This window comes from Strix uralensis, chromosome 1, assembly GCF_047716275.1.
Source record: "Strix uralensis isolate ZFMK-TIS-50842 chromosome 1, bStrUra1, whole genome shotgun sequence".
In the NCBI taxonomy this organism is placed as follows: Eukaryota; Metazoa; Chordata; class Aves; order Strigiformes; family Strigidae; genus Strix; species Strix uralensis.
This window is the reverse complement of record NC_133972.1, coordinates 160834978-160857408: the sequence shown is the minus strand read 5'-3', so window position 1 is coordinate 160857408 and position 22431 is coordinate 160834978. Positions and strand designations below refer to the sequence as shown.

The 22431-nt window shown below is 40.4% G+C and overlaps 2 protein-coding genes across 2 annotated transcripts in view; one reads left to right on the top strand and one right to left on the bottom strand.

Annotated features, from left to right (window-relative positions):
* SNTB1 (syntrophin beta 1) overlaps positions 1-14171 on the top strand; it is a 115694-nt gene extending 101523 nt beyond the window's left edge. Inside the window, exons 5-7 of the mRNA XM_074887266.1 lie at positions 7131-7327; positions 9123-9313; positions 10663-14171. Coding sequence (XP_074743367.1) covers positions 7131-7327; positions 9123-9313; positions 10663-10755 — 481 coding nt within the window. The 3' untranslated portion in view covers positions 10756-14171. The remainder of the gene's footprint in view (positions 1-7130; positions 7328-9122; positions 9314-10662) is intronic.
* Positions 14172-17320: 3149 nt separating this feature from the next.
* The window catches only part of MTBP (MDM2 binding protein), a 29706-nt gene continuing 24595 nt past the window's right edge, over positions 17321-22431 (bottom strand). The window contains exons 20-22 of the mRNA XM_074887262.1: positions 21323-21436; positions 19560-19625; positions 17321-18034 (exon numbers count right to left, since the gene is read on the bottom strand). Coding sequence (XP_074743363.1) covers positions 17999-18034; positions 19560-19625; positions 21323-21436 — 216 coding nt within the window. The 3' untranslated portion in view covers positions 17321-17998. The remainder of the gene's footprint in view (positions 18035-19559; positions 19626-21322; positions 21437-22431) is intronic.

The following is a 22431-nucleotide window of genomic DNA, read 5'->3' as shown; positions in this document are numbered from 1 at the left end:
TGTTGCCCTGAGTTGCACATGCTGGTGTGGCAGTTCTGTACCACCGGTTTGGGGCTTTTGGAGGATCACACACATGATGGAGACACTTAATTTTAGCACAGCTCTGTTCCTGCTCTAGCAAATGAATTTATGGCTTTTGTAGTTTAAAATGGTGAGCTTGGAAGACATATTCTTAAATCTAGGTTGGAAATAATCATCTGCATTATTTTGAAGGTATCCATTCAGAGAGAGCTTTCCTGTGGTTGTCTTTAGGCAGTGGAAACTGTCTGTGTTTCTTGTTGTGAATCTTAATCACATTTCTCTGCCAGTATGGTCAAAGGGCTTGAGAAAGAGCTGCTGTTCCATTGTTTTGGCCTTGCTACAGGCCTCTATTATATTATTTTCAATGAGTTCTCATTCAGAAGGGCTGGTTGCACATGGCCAAAAGCAGTGAGTCTCTTACTGCACTCTCATTAGTTAATTTTTGTTCTCAGTGTCTTAGTTCTCTCCCCCGATGAACTGAGGCTTTGCTGCTAAATCATTATATAAAATTGAACTCAGTGAATTACACTGATGGTTGTTTTGTCCCAGTCTACCTACCCATGATGGAGCTCTCAGACTTCCTGGGAAGCCAGCTTCTGACTCACCCTTTGTTACTGTAACATGAGGCGGGAGCCCCAAGCGTTGCAGCTTGCAGCCTGCTGCATGGTGTGGCAGTGAAGGTTGACAATTCCAGGTGACAATTCCCGATGAAAACTGGGCAAAGTGTTGGAGCCGGAGGCTGCATCCAGGTGTATCACTAAGCTTTAGAGTTTGTGAAGCAAGAGTACCCCAGCAGAAGGTTATGCATCTCCTCCCCACTGCTTTGTGGTGTCATCTGTACACGCAACCAAGTCCTCCTTAAAGTGACTGGAGATCCTGCAGCACACCCTGCCCCTTCCTGCCCACACATCATCACGTGTAAAGATACCCCTTTGGTGGGCATCACCAGCCCCCATCCTCAGTGACTACTGATTTATGGCAGCAAACAATGTAACTCCTCATCTTGGAGGGCCTGTTACTTAATGACTTTTTCTCAGGAGTTCAGATTTTATAGCAGACCAGCTTGCTTTGGATGCGGATGGTCATCTCCCTCTCTGATAGGATTCCCATGTGAGTGGAGGGGCTGAGAAGTTGCTCGGCACAGGTGTCAGGCTGCTGTAGGGTCTTTACAGATTGCTAAAACGGTCTGTAAAGAAAGACAGGATGCAGTTCGGAAAGGATGAGTGCGAAGTTCAGTGCTAGGGAATAATCAGCTGCGGTTGTTTGACGTGGAAAATGAACAAGAAAGTACTTGCTCTATTAGGAAGCATCTGGGAAGTGTGGCAAAATTGCTTAAGTCTATGGTGTTATGTTTTTGAGAGGGGAAAATAAAGACAATCATCTTGGATTATAGCAGAAGTGTTGCATGTTGGGCAGATGTAGTAATTATACCTAACTACAGAGCATGAGTAAAGCCTCAGGTGATACATCACCTTCATGTGAGGCATTGCACTTCAAAAAGATGCCGGTTAACTGTGGAAGGTCGAGAAGAAAGCAATGCAAATGTAAGACCTAGAAAACACTATCAGCAGAGGAATACTTATCATAGAATCATAGAATAGTTTGGGTTGGAAGGGACCTTAAAGACCATCTAGTTCCAACCCCCCTGCCATGGGCAGGGACACCTTCCACTAGACCAGGTTGCTCAAAGCCCCGTCCAACCTGGCCTTGAACACTTCCAGGGAGGGGGCAGCCACAGCTTCTCTGGGCAACCTGGGCCAGTGCCTCACCACCCTCACAGTAGAAAATTTCTTCCTAGTATCTAATCTAAATCTGCCCTCTTTCAGTTTAAAACTATCACCCCTCATCCTGTCACTACACTCCCTGATAAAGAGTCCCTCCCCATCTTTCCTGTAGCCCCCTTTAAGTACTGGAAGGCTGCTATAAGGTCTCCCCAGAGCCTTCTCTCCTCCAGACTGAACAACCCCAACTCTCTCAGCCTCTCCTCATAAGGGAGATGCTCCAGCCCTCTGATCATCTTTGTGACCCACTCGAGCAGGTCCATGTCCTTCTTACATTGGGGCCCCCAGAGCTGGACACAGCACAGGAGGTGGGGTCTCACGAGAGCAGAGTAGAGGGGCAGAATCACCTTCCTCAACCTGCTGGTCACACTGCTCTTGATGCAGCTCAGGACACAATTGACTTTCTGAGCTGCGAGTGCACATTGCTGGCTCATAGTTTTCTATCCACTAATACCCCCAAGTCCTTCTCTGCAGGGCTGCTTTCAATCCGCTCATCGCCCAGCCTTTATCTGTGCTTGGGATTGCCCTGACCCATGTGTAGGACCTTGCGCTTGGCCTTGTATTTGTCCTTGTTGTTACTTAAGAAACCTTTGTTGTTTAATCTAGAGAGGTCCATGGAAAACATGTCAATAGTTTTCAAGTATGAAGATGAGACACAAGGAGGACAGGGGAGCACATTCTCCAGGTCCCTCCTGGATACAACAGGACATAGTTGACTGCTTTTGTGGCAGGGGAGGTTCAGGGTAGGTCCTGAAAAAAACTTGGTGTGTGGGTGGGGTATCGGATTAGATTCTCTAGGAAAGTTGTATGATCCTCATCACTGGGAACTTTGAAAGACGGGTAATGCTGTAACCCTCAGGAGTGTGTTGGCACAGTTAGCCCAGCTCTGGGAAGCGGGATGCGCCGGGTGACCTCCTGAGAACCATTCCAGCCCCATTTCTGTGCTTTCTTACTAATATCGCTGTGAATTTAACACTCAGGTAAAAAGACTGCAGATATACAGAACTTGACATTCAGTATGGAATCGCAATCTGATAAATACATATAAATACATGAATCCCCAAGGTGAGCAGATTACATAAATTGACAGATCCCTAAATCGTTACACCTACTGTTTTGGACGATTTTGATTAAAACCCTGCAGGATCCTGCTTTTATCATCTGTCACACTGAGTACAGTTATACCAAAAAATACACAGGGTTTTCTGTTGGTATTGACTGCTGTGTTCATGCTCGGTCAGTGATTACCCTCCTCGTGACGGGTTTTTTAATCCCCTCTGTGCATTGATCAGTGCAATTTAGATCTTTTCACCTGGAAAGTTTGCAGACCACATGTTGTAATCTTGGCTGCTCCCATCTTTCAGATTTTTATGAGTCCTTGGGAAAACATTTTTGCTTAGCTAATGCATATTTGAAAAGCTGCTGAAACTGGAAAACTTCAGTGCCAGATACTGTACAGAGTCATGCTTAATCTACCCAAGACATAATGAGCAGAGAAAATTGGAAAGTAGTAGAAGGATTACAATCTTCTTACAGCAGAATTTCAACATGCCCTTTTTGTTTGTTGATAAGTTTGCCTTCAACCTATGGATGCTATTAAGCCCTAAAAATATTTTCCAGTCAGTCTTTCCCAGCTTTGTGTGGAATATAAGTAATAGCTCAAATAAAACTGAGATCAGGAGATTTAAGTTGTTCCTTTAAATCTCTTCACCAGGAGGCACAGCAGCTGGCTCATAGTCCTGACTCCAAGGACCTTTTTGTCATAATCTCTGTTTCAGTATTTCCTTATGCCTGAATAACAGTGCCTCCCTCTAGCATGGGAATGGGGCTTAAGTAATTACATCTTAAATGTTTGCAATCAAATTCCGTTATCTATCATAGCCAGATATGAAATGAAAGGAAAAAAAAAAAAGGCAGGCCATGTTGGATTCTGATTAAAGATCAGGTAAGTAGCTTTTGTGTAAAGGTGAGATCTGTAACCAGAAAGTATTAAAGCAGTTGGATAGTTAATGCCATGGAAAGTTGGGAAAGGAGTTTGGGCACCAATTAGTTACCTGTGCAAGTGGGCAAAGGGACAGGTGGAGAGCACTGGGGTCCCCGAACACCCCAGGGAAGGGATATGAGGTGCTGTGCAAGTTGTCTGCTTGTATTCCCAGGGCAGTGAGGGTGGTGTGGCTCCCTCCATACAGAACTCGGATGAATTGAGAGCATGTGTTTCCAAAGAGTACAGCCATAACAGAGCAGGTTTCAAATGCTAAGTAAGGGTAAAGAGTGGTTTTGACATAAGAAAGGTCACATGATAGTGGCTTTCTACTGGGCAGAGCTGCATGACTGTTGATGCACTTGTATTAAGGTCTCTTCTGAGATGTCTCAGATGAGTGGCTGAACTCTTGCTTTGAATATCAGTGCTGGTTTCACTGTCCCTTTTGAAGAGGCCCTTAGGTTTTGCTGTTGCAGTAAATAGTTGAAACTCTTTTCATAGCATTAGGATGAGAAGCAGCTCGCAGTGCAGCTCACCCAGCACCAGCACTTCATGTTGGACCATACCCGTCTTGCTATCACACATGTGCAAAGAATAATGCTTAAAAAGGTCCCCAAAACATAGGAGGCAAGGGAGAAATTAGAGAAGATTAGAAGTGTCTCCCTGGCTCCCTGGAGCACGCCAAGAGTTGCATTTTACAGCCACTGCCTGTTATCTGCACACTGTGCAAACAGACTTGATGGTGACCAACCTTCTCCTGCCCTCTTGCGGCTCTGACTGCTCCAGGGAAGTGTGCTCAGGCTCCTGCGTGCTCACAGACATCTCAGAAACCTCCACCAAGCCACGTAACCTTCAGGGACTGCGAGTGAATATTACCAGAGCCAGCCCTGGGGTGGCTTTTTGGCACTGGGGTGCAGCATGCACCACACACACAAGCTCTGCTGTGGTCAGAGTGACAGGAGGTGGGGACGAGGAGAAGCCTTCTGTGAAGTTTCTAAGACTATTTTTTGCCTTTTAAGGTATTTTTGTGGTCTTTAGGATAAAATGTCTTTCATATAAAAGAAACCGCTCACGTGAATGCAACTTTATTAAAGCTTGGGAATCCTTTGACCTGTACCCAAATACATCAGTACTGACAGCTGGTACATAAATACTGTGACATGTTTCTCTGCATATTTGTCTAGTTCATGTTTAACTGCGTGATTTTCCAAAGCACAATCTGAAGTTGTATGATGGAAAAGGATTTTTAAATAGTGAGACTGAATTTTTAATAATGAGGGGATAATGCAAATGAGAAGGCAGGCAAGAAACAATGTTCATGTTGGATGTGTCCACATATTTTAATTTGTAAAGTACATCTTCATTCTATCCATATGCTGAAAAACCTACAATGACAGTGCTGTGGATAAAGCATAAAGATGTAGGGGAGAGGGGGAGTGGATTTGAATGGAATTAAAACATTGGAACCACCTGTCTGTCACATATTCAGTATCACAGGTATTAGAAAACAATTTTTATCACAGCTGATGAGCACTGTATAAAGGAGAAGAGATGACCCAGGGAGAGGCTGGAATAGTTTTATTTTTAATGGCAAACTTGATGTGATTTTCCAGGCTGCTTTCCCCTAGTCATGCCTGGCAGCAGAAGGCAGCGTGAGAGCGGTGGCCGTGCCAGTCACCAGAGATTTCAGTTCCCTGTCTCCTGCCTTAATTGTCAAGGTGCAACTTCCCCTCATAGTTTGCACCTCCTCACACCAAATGATAGTGAATTAAAGTTTTTGGGCTGTTTGCTGCTGACTCCCCGACTGCAAAAATCTGCCCAGGGTGCAGTTAGGAGGCCTTAAGTATCAAAGTTGAGCAGGGCTTTAACACAGCCCTTGTAGAGGCAAAAAAGCATTTGAGGAGAGTGGTGGTGCCTCTCTGGAAGAGGCTTTCCTGCCCAGACACAGGACGGGGCAACTCTGACTGGGATACTCTGCATCTCACTTCCCAGGACTTCCTGGGACCATGAAATCAAGGAGTATGCTCAAAATCCAAAGAAAGTTACCATGAACCTGAGCATGAACAAATCTTGCAAACCTTCTAGTGGGGTATGAAAGAGGAATGGATGCATCTGTTCAGCACAGAGCGCATCCCAAACGTCTGCGGGGACTGCCAGGGAATTGGGGAAAATTTCAGATGCCCTATAGTTAGTGTTTCAATAACTGAAAAGCTAAAGTTGTGCTTTTTCTTTCCTTTCTGCTTTTTTGTTCCTATTTAAACATCTCTGTTTGATGGCATACTTCTACAGTGTCAGCTAGCAGGCAGCTATTCTTCCAGATGCAAAACAATAATTTGAGGGTGAATTAGCATTCAGTAGATGATTAGTATAATCTAATGTTTTATCCTTCAGCACAAGTATTCTACTACCATGCTATATACTTACTTTATAGTCTCATATGAAGTATTTTGTTTGCCTATAGAAAGGGAAACAGGAGACAGAGAAACACGCTTTTCAGAAGGATTTCATTTTGTGACTCCCTCTGAGGGTTAGTCTCTGGATCTCAAAGAGTGATGAGCTCCTCTGAATCAGTGTCATGTCCCTGAGTTAATTCTGTATTCACTGTCCACACTTCCGCAGGGACAAAAAACACCCAAAAGGGTAGTCTTAGAGAAGAATTAAATATTATGAGGTGTTGATTTTCTCACTCAAAAATATTCCCTGCAATTAGTGTTCGTCCAGATGAACAAATTTTTCCTTGTCACAGGAGAAGCTGTTGATGCCAGGCAAAAAAATGTTAATTGAAGCAAAATGTGAGAGAATTTCAGATTACAAGTAGCTGCAACATTTTGCATTTTATGGGTTCCTTATGTGAAAAGTATGCACAAGACAGTACTTTAGCATCAGTGTATTTTACAGAACTTCTTAACTTTATCCAACAGCATTTATCATTGAGTTTGTCTGCAGGTGTTTAAGCTTTATGGCAAATGCTGCTTGACAGTGAGAGTTGGATTCAGCTGCCTCATCTGAGTGAGCACTTGTATCTGTGGACCAAACCACATCACCACAGACCAGTTGGTGATTTCTCTCAGTTCCTCATCCAAAGCAATTCATTAGGAAATTTTGGAACATCTCTGTCATCACCTGCATGTCTGTCTGCTTCTGTACTCGCTGCCTTGGACGTTCACTTGTCTGAGTGAAACAAGGAGTCACTTTAGGCTCAAATACAGAGGAAATGCAAGTTCTCGAGCTCCCAAACACATGCATTTAGGAATGTACAGAGCTGAGCTATGCTCAGGTAGGGATTTTGGCACAGTGTGCTGTGTCAGTGTTATAATCCACTGTTGTGTTTTCAAATCCATTTGCAGGTTGGTCCATTCTGGCCCAGGAAAAGGCTCACCTCAGTCAGGGGTAGATCTGTCTTTTGCCACCCGTACTGGTACAAGGCAAGGGATTGAAACCCATCTGTTCAGGACGGAGACTAGCCGAGACCTCTCACTGTGGACGAGGAGCGTAGTGCAGGGCTGCCACAATTCTGCGGAGCTCATCACGGAAATCACCACATGTGAGTAACACCTGCAGTGCCACGTCTCCACACCTCCTCATGACACTTGTGGGTAGTTCAAGCTCCCTTCTGCTAGAGGTGATTCATTTTAAAAAAATGTGCATACTTAGGGTTCTATGTGTTTAAAATACCATCCCCTTGGTTTCTGAGCCAGTCCCATCTGGTGTGGTACCTGTGGCCAGTGACACAGTTGCTGTCATTCCGACTTCTGGCCTTGTTTTCAGCATGTTGTTTCAGACACAAGTCTGTAGTCAGCCATATAGGTCTGTGTGTCATGGAGGAGTGATTGTCAGAGGTTTGTCCAGAAACCCACAGAAAAGAGCATTTTTCTGAGATTCGGGAGACTCCTGAGAGCCTGGCAGGAGTTTCTCCTGCAGAGGGAGGAGGCAGAGGAGAACAGGCACATTCACAAGCATGAATTGGTCATTTATTCACCCGGCTCTGTGCACTTGAGAAGTGTTAAAAAATACAAAGTAGTCCAATAGCCACATTTTGATGGCTAGTCATTTCCCTTCCTGAACATCAGAGTGTCACTTCTCAGCACTTCTGTACATGCAAAATCAACTGGAATAGAAGTAATCGGCTACAGATGCTCTGGAGTGATGCCCTGTTCAGCTGGGTAGCTGGTAGCCTGGAGTAGCTCTGGGGCTTTGAGGCTGTGCCTTTCTCTTGAGTGACCCCAGGATTTGGGAGTCCTTCCCCCTCTAGCCCTACAGTTGGCAGGGCTGTTAAAGTTGAATGTTATCTCCACTCATTGCCTCAAAATGTGAGAGCAAGAGCCAAAGCACAAATGCGCTCCACAACAAAGGGCAGCTCTGATTCTGTGAAGCCGTCAGACACAGCCGGTGCTGCTGAGCACGGGGACGCCTGCCCGCAGGCTGCCAGGCCCTGTGCCTCGCAGGGTGCTCAGGCTGCTTTGCAAGTGCCTCTGACGTGGAAACAAACCAGTGTTCAGTGGGAACCACCTCGAGGGCATGTCCATCGTCAGCCCAGTGACATGGATGCCTTTCTTTCCTAAAGCAGGAGGAGGGCATCAGCCCCTTTTATTATTGCAGTGCTTTTATCCCAGTGCCAAGGACCCTTCTTGGCAAAATTGTTCACAGGAAAGTGGTGGAAAAGAGAATTTGGGATGTGAATACCTAAACTCTTCATTTTTTAATTTGGATCATGGCCTATGTTTCTGAGCTGAGGGGAGGATGCAGACTCTGTGCTGCAGTAACTATTATATACAATCATCTGGGCCCTTTTTCAATTACCACAACACTAATGAGGACTCAGGAGCATCTTCATCTTTGTCAAAATACTTTAGGGAAACCCTTTACAGTGTCTAATTTTCTCATGCATTGTGCACCGTGTTTATTGATTTTGGCTATGTCTGTCAGATGTAAGACGAGTAGCTGTGACTTTGTCAAGGTTTGGAAGGAGGAAATGCCAACCTGAGCCTTCTTAAACTTCAGTAGATTGGTTTTTGAGTCAGCATGTAGTATGCTGCAACATAAAGAATGCAGTGACTAACCAAAAGGACTGACATCAGTACTGCTATTGCTGAGCACAATGTTAGTCGGTGTGTTTACACCATAACTAACAAACCTTGCTTGGACCTTGCACAGCAGAAACATTTCCATTGTTTTTCCAAATCTGCAGGTTTACAGTTAGAGCATGATTAGCCCAGTTTTAGGAAAGGTTAGTTTCCACAAGATAGCATTGACATCAAATGTGAAATGCAGATATCTGCAGCCAAGTGGAATTTGTTGCTTTTAGGAACGTACAGACTAAATTTTGTTTCCTTCTTCAGCTTGCACATATAAAAGCCAGGAGTGCCGTTTGACCATCCATTACGAACATGGATTCTCTCTTACAACTGAACCGCAAGATGGTGCCTTCTCTAAGACAATTGCACAGTATCCCTACGAAAAACTGAAAATGTCCTCAGACGATGGGATAAGGATGCTTTATCTAGACTTTGGAGGAAAGGATGGAGAAATTGTAAGTACTCTGTTTAGCAAAGGGAGGCATGTTACCATCTCTTTGGTGGTTTTTCGGGCTGTGGGGCTGAAGAGCACTAATGGAAATTGGACTAGATGATCATTGTAGGTCCCTTCCAACTGAAACATTCTATTCTGTTCTGTTCTATTCTATTAACAGCTGGCCAGTACCACTATTTAGATGCAGTGTTTTCTAGTGCAGCATGATGATCTGGCTTTAAAAGGAGATAAACTAAAAGGAGAGACAAAATGCTAAAACCTTGCAAAAGAGGGATGAAAGATTTCTTACATTTAAGAACAAATTATATCTCTAAATAGCCAGACGTTAGAATTTTTGTATGTATTCATTTCACTTTTTAAGTGGCTGCAGGTGGAAGACTTATATGAGATATTGTTAATTCCAACATAAACATAGGGATGTTATGACAACAAGCTATGTTTTAGACATTTTTGAACATCTAGCTGCTGAAAGAAATTTAAGACTACAGGTGTAGCGCAAACTGTCTGCTTAGGCCTCTAAGTTAGCTGTCTCAGTGCCTAAAACTAAGGTGTTTGTTCTTTATGAGCAGTTTAGATACCATAAATTATGCATGTAAACATGGTCTTTTGTGCCAGATTTTTTCAGCAGCTCCTGAGCATGTTGGGTGCTTAATTCTGCACATCACCTTTGACAACATATACTCTGCGAACTGCTTATTGTCAGGCTTTCAGAAGTGAATTTGTTACTAGCTTTCAAAAAAGTTGATATGTGACTGGTAGAAAGGCACATCTGGTTTGTTTTGATGTGAACCTACTGTTAAACCTGCTGTCCACACTGACAAGTCTGTCACGCTTAGCAAGCGTGAGGTGAGATCATCTGAACCAAGACTATCGTAAAAAACGTCTCAGTTCAGTCTCACTGCTGGCTGTGTGAACAGAGGAGCCACCGTGCAGCATCAGCTGAAGCTGCGGTGTCCTGGCTTCAGCTGTGACCAACAGTGGATGCACTGGGTACTGGACACAGCAGTCCCATCACCATCCCTGGTCAGAAGCAGAAAAGATGGAGGCGTTCAACCTTTTGGAAAACTGCTTGAAGCATCTGACTCAGTTCTCTGCTGCTTACCCAGGTGGATGGAAGCCCAGACACACCAGCATCTCATCTGCTCTCAAGATGCTTATTACTTGTAGTAACCTAAATATTTGCAGCTGTATGCAAAGAAAAGACACTATGTTGTAATAAAGGGTTGTTATTAATAGAAGTCTGTTGAAAATACCAGGCAGCAGTTAATCAAGTACTCTGTAAATGATTGCCTTATTTGAGCTGTAATCTCATCTAATCATTCTCAACTTGATTGCTTTCTGTACTTTCAGCAACTGGACCTTCATTCCTGTCCAAAACCAATTGTGTTCATCATTCATTCCTTCCTGTCAGCAAAGATTACAAGACTTGGCTTAGTAGCATAAGTGGGATACATCTGTTTCTTCAAAGAAAGACGGAGCCACCATGCCAATCTGAAGTACAGTCAACATCAGCAACCTGTACCAGCTAGCCTGGGGTTCAGTACTGGGCCCTGGTCATTTCTGCAGTCTTCCAAGGCTGAGGTTTCATTTTGATCAGCTAAAGAAGTGGCATGACAAGGAAAACAGTGAATTTCACTGTAAATAATGGGATTTTAAAATCCCATAGCAGACAGTAAAAGCGTGTAGTACCATACGTGTAAATGTTTCAGAATCATAAATTGTGCCTATTTCAATGTACTTGTTTATATAAAATAAGTAAAGGGCTAAGCAGACAAGAGTGGGTGTTGGCTGTGATGCAAGCTCAAGGTGGTTTGAGTAGTTCTCCAAGCAAGATTGTCCCACCATCCAAATGTAAAGTATTTTTTCTGTGCTAACCTGTGCACCACTTAACAGCAGATTTTTCTTTTGGGGCACTGTCAGAACCTGTTTCTTGAATACGCAGCAGAGCATGCAGATAGGCACCTTTGAGTAGGATGCTCTAAAGCAATACAGCTGTGGTCAGTGAACAGATGGAGGGTCCCTGCCGAGGGGCACTTTCAGATTAAATGATGAAGACATCTTGCATACATTCCTAGCGATGGACCCAAAGCAAGACTAGCTAGAGCGATGTATTGAGAGCCAGCTGTCAGTGGGGCACAGGTAGGAGCATCAAGTTACCTGAATCCACCCTGAAGCGTGACCTAAGCTTCTGCCAGCGTGGTTCCACAGCAGTTTTCCAACAGAAAGCTGTGCTGAGCTTCCTGTCCTTTTTACCCCAACTGCGTCACCCCCTTAGCTCTGCTTGAGGCTGGTTGTGTGGTCTTGATAGAAGAACAAATGTGAGGAAGGAGGAAGACCTGATTTTTTTTTTTTTTGAGTTTTCTAAGTTACTCAAGCAGCTCCACAACAGTGAGGAAACACCAGGGTAGGAACATGAGCTGCACTGCCAGAAAAGCCTTAATATGGAAGGAACTGCTCCTATGAGCATGACTTGGCAAGTCCAGATTTATTCCTTGCTGGTGAAACATAAGATGTTCACCTCTGTACCCGTAACTTACTAGTTCCAGTGTTGCACTGCAGATGACTGTTTTAAGTCAAAACATTTGGATCACTAAGTTTTGGCCTTGTTATTGGTTACGCTGGGCACAAAGCGGGCCGCAGGCAGGAATGCTGACCTTTGTTGCCAGAGATCATACACACAGCTTGCACCTGGAACTACTAAACTGGCTTAATGTGGTTGGGTGGGAACAGAAGGAAGCAGAACACGGATGGCATTTATGTTGCCCCTTACTTTGTAAACAGAACTGCTTCATAAAGGGGTGGGGTTTTTGTTTGCTTTTAGAGTTTTGCCATAAAATAATCACACTTTGAAGGACAGGAACTGTACAGAAAGTAATAAATCCAAAGTTTGTAGAAGTTCGCTTGTCACACTACAAGGCTTCTTTTATTCTTGAGAAAGCACACATTTGAACTTAATGTGACTTAGCTGGCAAAGAGGAAAATTAAAAACACAGTTGGGTTCCACGTTGTTTTTAAGCTGTCTTGAGTGTTGAGCGTAAGTCATGCTGTTTATTCACAGAATTAGTTTGTGGTGGTTTCCATAGATATCTTAATCATTGAAACCAATTAAAAAATTAAGATGATGTGCTGAATTTGCAAATATTGAGAATTATTATTGAAGAACAATACCATTTGGAAGAGCAGCCCCACTCCCAGCACCTCCCACCAGTCAAAAGCCAGCCTGGGAGGGGATTCACCTAGCTGTGAACTTTGTTTTTACTGTCATGGTACTTGCACTTAAAAATTAATTCCTCGTGTAAATTCACAAGGTAGGAGATAGCAGGTTACATAACTTACCAATAATTTCCAAATGGACATTTCTCATTTAGTGACTGCTGCCATTCACTAACATTCTGTGGCAGCTACCTGGGTCTCCTTGGGCTTGGAGCTTCTAGGAGAAGCCGAGAGCCATCGGTACGCTGGGGGACTGGGTCTTTGAACTCACATCACACCGTCAAGTAAACTGTGGTGTGGAGTTTCTGAAAAGTGATTCAGGACACTCGTATTGCTGTTCCAAAGTGTAACTTAAAAATCTGGACGCAGGCTCCTATAAAAGTTCCCGAGATTAAAGTGAAAACTTGCATACTGTGGGGTAGGTTAAATACATATGTAAACTATACTGCACTGTTTCCTTATTCCTTTAACACTTACAAATCACTGGAATGTTATACTTAACATGTATGTGCATTGTAAATATTACAAATTCCTATATTAGTACCAACAATTAAATGACACAATATGTAATCTAAGGTGCTCAGTACTATATGAAGTATAAGTGAATAACTGAACCGTTTGCAAAGAAAATTCCTATTATATATATTTATAGAAAAAAATAATGATAATTACAGATGCTATTTCTTCATTTTCAGATTTTGGACTGATTCATACTTGGATGGGATAGACAAATGAAATACGGACCTACTCCACATTTATAAGAGTATAGTGAATATTTATATTTTAGAGGAAAAAAAATATATTTAATAAAGTCATTTATTGGATTTTTGTGAGGTGAGCTTACTTTGTACCCAAACAAGCTGTTTGGAAGGATGTCCTTTGGTTTTGGGCTGGGGAAAAATACATTTTAAACCTCAGTCATTCTGTTAAGAATTCAGTTACTTGAGAGAACTATTCACCATATTGACAGAACGACTTTTAAAATAAAATTTTAGGAAAGTATTAATGCACTGTCAATGGCGTGTTGGTGCTTTCTATCTAGTTAGCTCAGTGTTCATGTGATAGTGGCGCTGTTGATGACAGGCTGAAAGCATAAGTACACAGCATTTTGTCTGCTGCCTGGCATTTACTGAAAGGCCAAAGGGATGTTCTGGGCAAGGTTGTTCAGACTTACCTGCTGAAGTTACAATGCTGTCTCTGTTGCTTACATTTAACTGGGCAGTTACAAAAGTCATAAAAAAAAACCAGAACAGAAACTTCTGCTCAAGCTTCCGCATTCAAGGAGTGAGGCCAACATGTGCCTTGCTTAGTTCTTGTGAACAGTTATAGAAAAAAAAAATGTTTTTCTTCCCTTCTACTTTAATTCTTAACGTAGTGGCCCAAATCAAAAAGCTAACTGCAGTCTGTTCTTTCAGTCTGACCCAAGGTATGGCAGACCAGCCTCATGGAAGTCCTAAAAAGGGGTACACTAGAGTTTCATTCTTTTCACAAAACACTGACTGTAAATTGAATGGTCTGATCAGAAAGTCTGTATAGCAGCTTCACCGTTAAAAAGACTTGGATACATATTGGAACATATGTGTTACTGGAAAAATGTGATATAAGGTGTTTGTTAAAAAAAAATAAAGCTGATCTGATTGTGTTCAGGGAAGCATCCTGGTGTTTCCAACAGCTTTGCTCTTTAAGTGGAAGTAGCATCTCTCATAAGGTACTTCATAAATCAGAACACAACTCTTTATGCACTAACAAGTAAATCACTGCCACGACCATTGTTAGAATTGGTCTTTTCCAAATAACGGAACGAGTGTTTTCTCTTTCTGCGGAACGTAAGTATTCCTTCTTCCCACAGGACACAGCAGCACACTCCACCCAGCTCTTCGCATTCAGAAGCTCAGCTGATTTGAAGTAGTGGTTGATCTGATTTCCATCTGCAAGAATTCTCAATGTCCTCTTACCCGTGTTTAAAAGTTAATTGGAAGTGGAAGCAGAATCAGAGCCTAAACAGATGATACTATCACTGATCTTTAAATTTATCTTGTTTTTCGTAAGAGTCAAACTGGCAGGTTTATAACGATCTATTTACTGGGGCTATTTACTATATATATACTATTACTGTAGCATGTATTATATTACTACATGTATGTACACACTATTAGTGTATATACCGTTACTACAAAGTGGGAACTCTATCTAAACTGGACACTCTTGAATTCAGTGGCGACTTTGACGTTAAAGAACAGGTATTTGTAATATACTACCAAAACTTTGAGAAACTCAGCCTGCTGGATAGAAGTGAACTCCTAGATTAGCCAGGGCAAAATTTAGTTTAAAAGCGTGAAGGGAAAAACATTAAATATTTAAGTAATAAAGATAACAACCTCTTGTGAACTTATTGGCAACTTTTTTCACATAGGATTAGCTTTGTTTTCTTCCTCAGAATTTCTGTGCTTGTGTAAATAATTACAGGCATTAGAAAACAACTCATAGGGGAGAACTGGAGAATTTGCGAATTTGGAAAAGCATCTGTAGACAAGTTAAGTTCTGCTGCAGCCTAGTGATAGTCATCATGCAATTGCTGTAATACCAGAATAACCATCTCACCAAGTAACCACAACCACATCAGTGTTGTCTTACCCCAATCTTGTATAAGGGCATAACATGGCTTATGGGTAACCATAAATGTATATTGGTGAATATGACTTATATCCTGACTTGCAAGAAAAAGAAAGCAAGCACCCAAGCCTTTTACTTCAGTAAAGTATGCATAGGGCAGACTGGATTTTGGGTTCACCAGCCACAAAAAAGAAAATATTTTGAAGGTCAAAGAGTGACATTACATTCTGTGTGACTTAAGTTACAACATGTTAGCTGAGCTGTGGGAGCTCTTAGTGTGGGCTTTTTGAACTACAACAGAGGTAAGATAATTTGGTTTAGCACTATTACACTAGCCCAGGTCAAATTATTTTGTATGCTTTTTTGTAGGTTAAGAGCATGCAATGACAATTACCACAGCTCAGATGGAGAGCAGTATTATTAAACCATGATAATAAACTAGCAATCACTTACCCTAAAGAAAAACCCCAACATAATAACAAAGTGCAAACGAGACATGGGCAGCACTGTATTAGTTCAGCACTGGGAATCATGCAAACAAACAATACCTCAAAATGTTTATGTTTCCCTAACTGCTTTCCTGCTGGGTATTTCAGGCCAGCCTTTGAATCTACAGAATTAATTAAAACAATAACCATTGGGTTCTACTTACTCATGAAATAAGATAGTTAAGTATCTAAATCCAGGACTCACTATGGACACCATAGAGAGGTAAGGGAGGAATGAGAAAATAATAAAAAATAATTTTAAAAACCACCTTTTTATAGAAGCCCTTCTACAGATACACGCAGATAGTTTTTCATTAAGGAAAACAGTTAAAGATTATAAATTACTTTCCTGAAAGGGATTTTCTTTGCTCATGGCAGCAAGCCACAGGTATTTTACAAAATGTAGTTTCTGTACTTTTGCTTATCAACTTACGCATAATTTAACTACTTTTTTAATATAATTACAAGTATATAAATGCCCCCAAAATTAAGTAGGAAATGAAACTTCCAGTGGCTTGCTTTAGTATTTGGACAATAGTGTCAGCATTCAGGCTGAAGAGGTGAGATTATAACTTAAGGCTTTTCTCTCTGTATTTGGAAGTAGATTTTGACTTACTTTATTCAATATTGGATGTTAAGGAAGATTAATACCTTGATTAATTTCTTGTTTTATCAGCAAAGTATTTTAACACATTATACGTGTTAATGTATTTTAAAGTGTTTGGTTCTAATAGTATTCATACAATCATGAAGAAACAATTTCTGTCTTGAATGCAAAGAAATGTGAGCCATACACAGTAATTAATGCATTGGAGCAATTTCGTGCATGAACTTATTAAATAATTTTTTAATTACCTACCTTCATTGTGTTTCTATTTCACCAAATCAGTAAAACCCTTTAAGTTATTAACCTGGATGCTATGAATGCATGGCATTTTACAGATAAATGTAATCCTGCTCCAATGTAGTTGTGTACGCACACTGTACTCACTAGAGCCCACTGTCACAGTGAAACAGCTGTGTAGCTTTCCCATTGCCCCTCAGAGTTAAGCAAGTACACACCCACATATAAAAAGTCTTGTAGAGTTCAGGAGAACAATAAAACATTGGAACAAAGGAGCAGAAGAGTTAAATGCGAGATCCTGTTAGACACGAAAAACCTCCTTAGGGCTTGGCTTTACACAAAATAGAATTATGCAAAGATTAAATGTCACAAAATCACAAAGGCTCCTTAGAGAATGTGTAGATTTCACAGTATTAAGTCTAACCTACACATAGTTTAGTTCAATTACTTTTTCATAATATTACATTTTGTTTATATTAGTATTGCTTAATCCGTTTTCCGTCCAGGCAAACAGTAACGCTGCATCTTGATCAATTTTAATCATGTTGGTTTATATGAGGAATAGGAAATCCTTGCACTGAAAGCTGTAAAATATTTGTTTTGGTAGGAAATCCTCAACTCCACATAACACTAACCTGAATAATTACACTAGTACAAGCCAGGTACATGCCTGAGACTTAAGCAGTCTTAGGCCTACTTTAGTATTGTACTGTGCTTGCAACTCGGGTAGAAATTCTTCTTTCCATTACATTTCATCACAGTATGCCAGCTTTTTCACAGCTCTCTCAATCATCATTACTACTATCATTTTCATTTTCTCCTCCCCCATGGAAAGAAATCTCAGAAACAATTCATAACAGAGTTCTAAAGATTGTTACAAAGAGTACACATGAAATTATACCAGAAATTCAGCTTGTAAAACAATGATCCTTTCTTTAATAGGACCTTGCATCAAGTTTCAAAAGACATGCTTTTTCTTTTTTTCTTACACTACAACACAGAGATAATTGTGACTCATTCTAATTATGTTTGCTTTCACCTGCAGAATAGGAACTGTTCTTAATTGTTCTATAAAGTGTCAGTGGTCGACGCTGTAAACGGCTATTTATACAACAGCAAGTAGTAACACGCCTTCACGCAAAAAGGTGAAATAACTACTTTTGTTATTAAAATCAAATCTGGTGGGTTTTTTATTACGTAAAAAACAAATATATGGGTTGAAAAACATACATAGCTTTATCAAACCAAGTCAAGCTATATTCCTTTTAACCATGAAACATAATAAATATGCATATAAAATAAAACCTTTTTTATCTCAATTTTTTTTAAAAATTAAAAACTTTCAGTATAAAAAGTTTCAATATATGCTAATGTGCTTGAGAATTGAGTCTATATAATTACACTGACCAAAGTCCTTCTGGTCTGTAGATAAGTGTGTGCATGTTAGGCAGTACAATGCTTCTCTTACAATCAGAAGTGCTCTGTCCGCAGTTTCTAGGAAGGTGTGAATAGCAGCCATTCAGTACCTCTACTTGCTACTCTTCTCCAAAACCCATTCAATCACCTGGGAAAATAAATGAGAAAAACTATTTACATAACTCCAGTCCTGAAAGCAATTTAAGAACATCTCATACACTTAACCAATTCTTTATCACTGCCTTTATCATCACCTGTGTGGTGTTTACTAGATAGGATTTAAAAGTAATCCATTAAAAAGGAGAAACAGTTCTTAAAAAACTGAGAGGATACAGTGTCACCCAAGAATTGTATTTAATTTTACAGAATGCCTTGTCTTCAGAAAAAAGCATTTTTAGATCCCCTGAATCGAGTTGCGTCACCCCACTCTCTCCATGTACTAGCAACAAGGGGCACACACAATGCTAAACAGCTAGTGTTTCCAGCACAAAAAATTCCTAAAGCTGTAAAAGAAAGGATAAAGAGTAATTAGTGCACTGCTGTATCTGCCACCATTATTACTGCTGTTTCCCAAACAGGGTAGTTGCTCAGATTAGTCCTGAGCAATTATATTTTTTATAAGGTAGTTTCAAAGTATTCTCTACTTACAGGGAGAGGTGGCCCACCTAAGAGGTCCCCAATTTTAATGCCTCTGACCACAGCAAACATACATAAAACTACCAACTGTCCTCCCCAGACAAAAAGATAGTGGTGAGAAACAGCGTACCAGTACAATATCCCAGTTCAACACCAAACATCACAACCCATGTAGTTTTTGATACCTTATGATCTGTTGGAAGCAATTCACAAGGGAACACAGTACAGAACACAGTAAATACTGCTCTCATAGAATAAACTCTGTGGGGATCTAGTAGTTTTCCTTAAGAGTTTGGATTTTCTTATTTAACTACCACAGTCCAAATCCTTCCATTTAATTTATGATTTTTGAAAACTGTACTGTAAATATGCACAATACTTTTTTTGTTTTTTTGTTGTTTTTTTTTTAAATCATGGAATCACTTCAGTATGTTTTTCAGAATTTAAATCAGTAACTTAATTGCTGGAGGACAGGAGCATTTACTCCTATCGTTTGCTGTCTGCAACTGTTCACATAAGCCCCACCTTACACACAAATAAGATCATCTGATATCCTTTGTGCTTACAGTTATTCCCAAGCTTAAAATTACTAATATTCACTGCTTTTTTAAAATTTATTTCCTCTTGTAGATCCCTTTATTGCTTCCTAACCTTTGAAAAGAAATGTTATTTTCTTCAACACAAGGAGAGAAGAATTCCCTAATGTTCCAGGCTTCTGTCATCTCTCATCTCTTTTTTTTTCCCCAGTGATGTGGAAACATTTATTGCCTTCATTTCCATTTCTCACTGTGGCACATCATGTTGGCAGCTATAACTAGAATACCATCTAATACCTGAATATATGCAACTGGAAATTTTGCCATGGGACTAGTGATTGAAAGAAAGTTTTTGTGAGATCAGAGTGAAATGAGACCCACAGCCATAGGAAGGCATCTCTCCATCTCTTCAAGCTATGGACTAAATCACCCTACAGCCAAGCTGCCACAGCTACATGTAGCCTTGGCTAGTTACAGGAACAAATAAGCAACTAGTCTTACCTGTTTAGCATTGTTATTTGCTGTTTTCTTCATTTCGTCAAGAAGCCCTCTCGAAGTTTTAAGATCCTAGATATGAAACACAAAGCCATAGAAATTAGCAAATTCATATGCTCAATCTAATTTGGATTATAAGAGCCCTAATAACCAGGGGAGGTGTTACCCTTTTATCACCTTGTTTGGAACCACAGAAGAATTATTTGACTTTGGTTTGGTTTTCTTTTTTTTTTTTAAAAAAAAAAAAAAAAGAAATAATTTAAATCTATTCCAGTGGGTTGCAGCTTTCCCTACAGCCATCCAAACCTAGTACTCGAGTGTACAATTGAGTCACATTTTTCCAAACCTTCCACACACTTCCAGAAATGTTTTTTTAACTTAAATGGTATTCAAAGTTATTACAGTCTGGACTGAAATCTTATTTCTATATAAACATGGAAATCAACTGTGTGCTTAGATTGCAATACAGATCTCTGGCAAAGAACAGCAAAGGGGATGTGGAGAAAGAAAATCAGTGCAAGAAAGGGAAAACCTAGAAAGGTTTGTCTGTTTTGCAGTCCAATTAGACCTACCTAATCCACTCTCTTAAAGCAAGCACATAACCTTGCCTGAAGAGAAATGAAAACTAAGAAAATTCATTTTCTACTGACACCATGCTTCTGAAGCACACAGCACAGAAAAGGATTCAAAGGGCTCCTACAGACTTGGGGCTGCAGTACAAACCAGGAGGACAAAATCCTGCTACACCTTTCTCTAGATCAGCTTTCCGAAGGACAGGATCACTGCAGTACTCTTCCTTTTGCTCTTCTACTTGGAATGGAGCCATGAACACATCTGATTTGCCCTACTCACTCATCCCTACATACAGCTCTTCTGATTTTGGATTAGAAGATCTTTCTTCAGGGCATATTTCAGGGAGATTTTGGAGTGCTTACAGAATGACTGCACAACTGTGTTCTAATTATTTAAGAAGTTAGTGCCCATCAGCAAGATGCTCTAATTGTCTGTGTAAGCATTCAGCCCTCTTCAATTGCAACTTCATTTAGCTTAAATCACCTTTACTGAAGTTGACTAAACTGAGTTAGTTCAAAATAGTGATCAGCAAATGAACAGAAACAGCAGCTCAGCTTGTGAGCAATAGCTTTTAAACACCCTGTACTGTAATTTAACTCCATTTTGTGCCCAGACTAAGTAATACGGGCTCAAGCATTGACTCACAAAATTTCCTAAAAGAATTCTCATCTCCTCCTAAAACTGAGGTTGATGCAATACTCCAGGGTGCTGCCAAGTCAGCATGTGTTAGATAGTTGTGGACATTTACAATGCAGTTACAAGGACTTCTGTGAGCATGTCAGAGAACTAGAATTTCTGAGTCAGCTGTGTAAGCTACCTATTGAGCCAATAGCCTTAGAACAAGGAAGAAGCTGAGCTGTCACAGCTATGGCTGGGAGATAGCTACAACAGCTAAGGAAGCAATAAGCATGACCTTACCTAACAGACCACTGCTTTAACATGTTATCTCACATAAAAGACTACTGCTTTCTAAGGTTTAAAATCAAATAAACAACCACCAAAATATACTGTAAAACTAGCTTCTGCATTTGACAGCAAGTCCAAAGGTTTACCCACACACTACACACTACTAACAGACCACTAGGAAATGTCAGCTTAATCAAGTCTGAATATCCCACAGTCCATCTCACGTGTTATTCAGGAATGGATTCACTTAACTAAGAACAAACAACTGTAAGAGCGCGTCTTCTAGTTACCTTTAAGTAGAACTTTGATATCTCAAAAAGACGCTGGCTGCATGAGGCAAAGCACTTGTGATCCTCTGCAATTCCATGTTTTTGAAGAGTCGCAGCAACCACCTCCTTCAGCATCTTGGAAACAATAGAAACACACTCAAAAGTTCATCCCAATTATTGTCATGAAAGATTGTCCAAGGGAAGGAAAACTAAACTAAACTGAACTGAAACAAAAATAGAACACCTCATCTTTTTTGATCTTGCCTCTATCTTTATTCCATTGGCCAAATGCTGTCAATCCACTAACCAAATTTGGGCAGAGTTATTTAACAATCTATTTCCATTTCCTTCATCTCAAAAATAAACAAAATGCTTTTATGTCAAAGCAATGTAAAAGATCAATGAATATTCAAATGGGGCTTGGAAGACAGAAAAAAATTTAAAATGGCTAGGATTTTCTCTTCTCCAAAATACTACACATATATATGCATATAACTTTTCTTTATATTGATATTCCCTTGTTTGACACATCCATATTAAAAAATAATTTAAAAAAATCAGACATTACAATCAGATTAGAGAATTCACTCTGACATTCTTTATATCAGAGATGTTTAAACTTTGCTGTAGATCTGAATGAGTCACACCAATTTACATGTACTTGGGTCATCCCAACTTGCCTTTGACAGTATGATATCAACATTCATGCACTGGCCTCTCTAGCACCCTGGGATTAATTTAAAATTAGTGTCACCAAGCCAGAAACAGTTTTGTGTACTGTATTTTAGAAGTGGCATTCCTAATATATACAGCTATTAATTAAACATTATTCCACCAAAGTTTTTAAACATTATCTCAGTTAAGGGACTTGTACAACTATTGGAACAACTTATTCTCAGAATAGTCTGTTTTTCCAAAATGGCTTTGACACAGCACAGATATTTCTTTGGTGCCTTTAGGTTTTATATTAATTTTCTACATTTCATAACTCATATTCATTGATAGCCATTCCCACCTTTTTTACTCCTACCTGGTATGTCTCTTAGCCTTAATTCCCTGGGCATGATATAATACTCCTTACATACTTTTTCATTCCTTGCTTCTGCAGCACTTTCTGCAGTGCCTTCAGG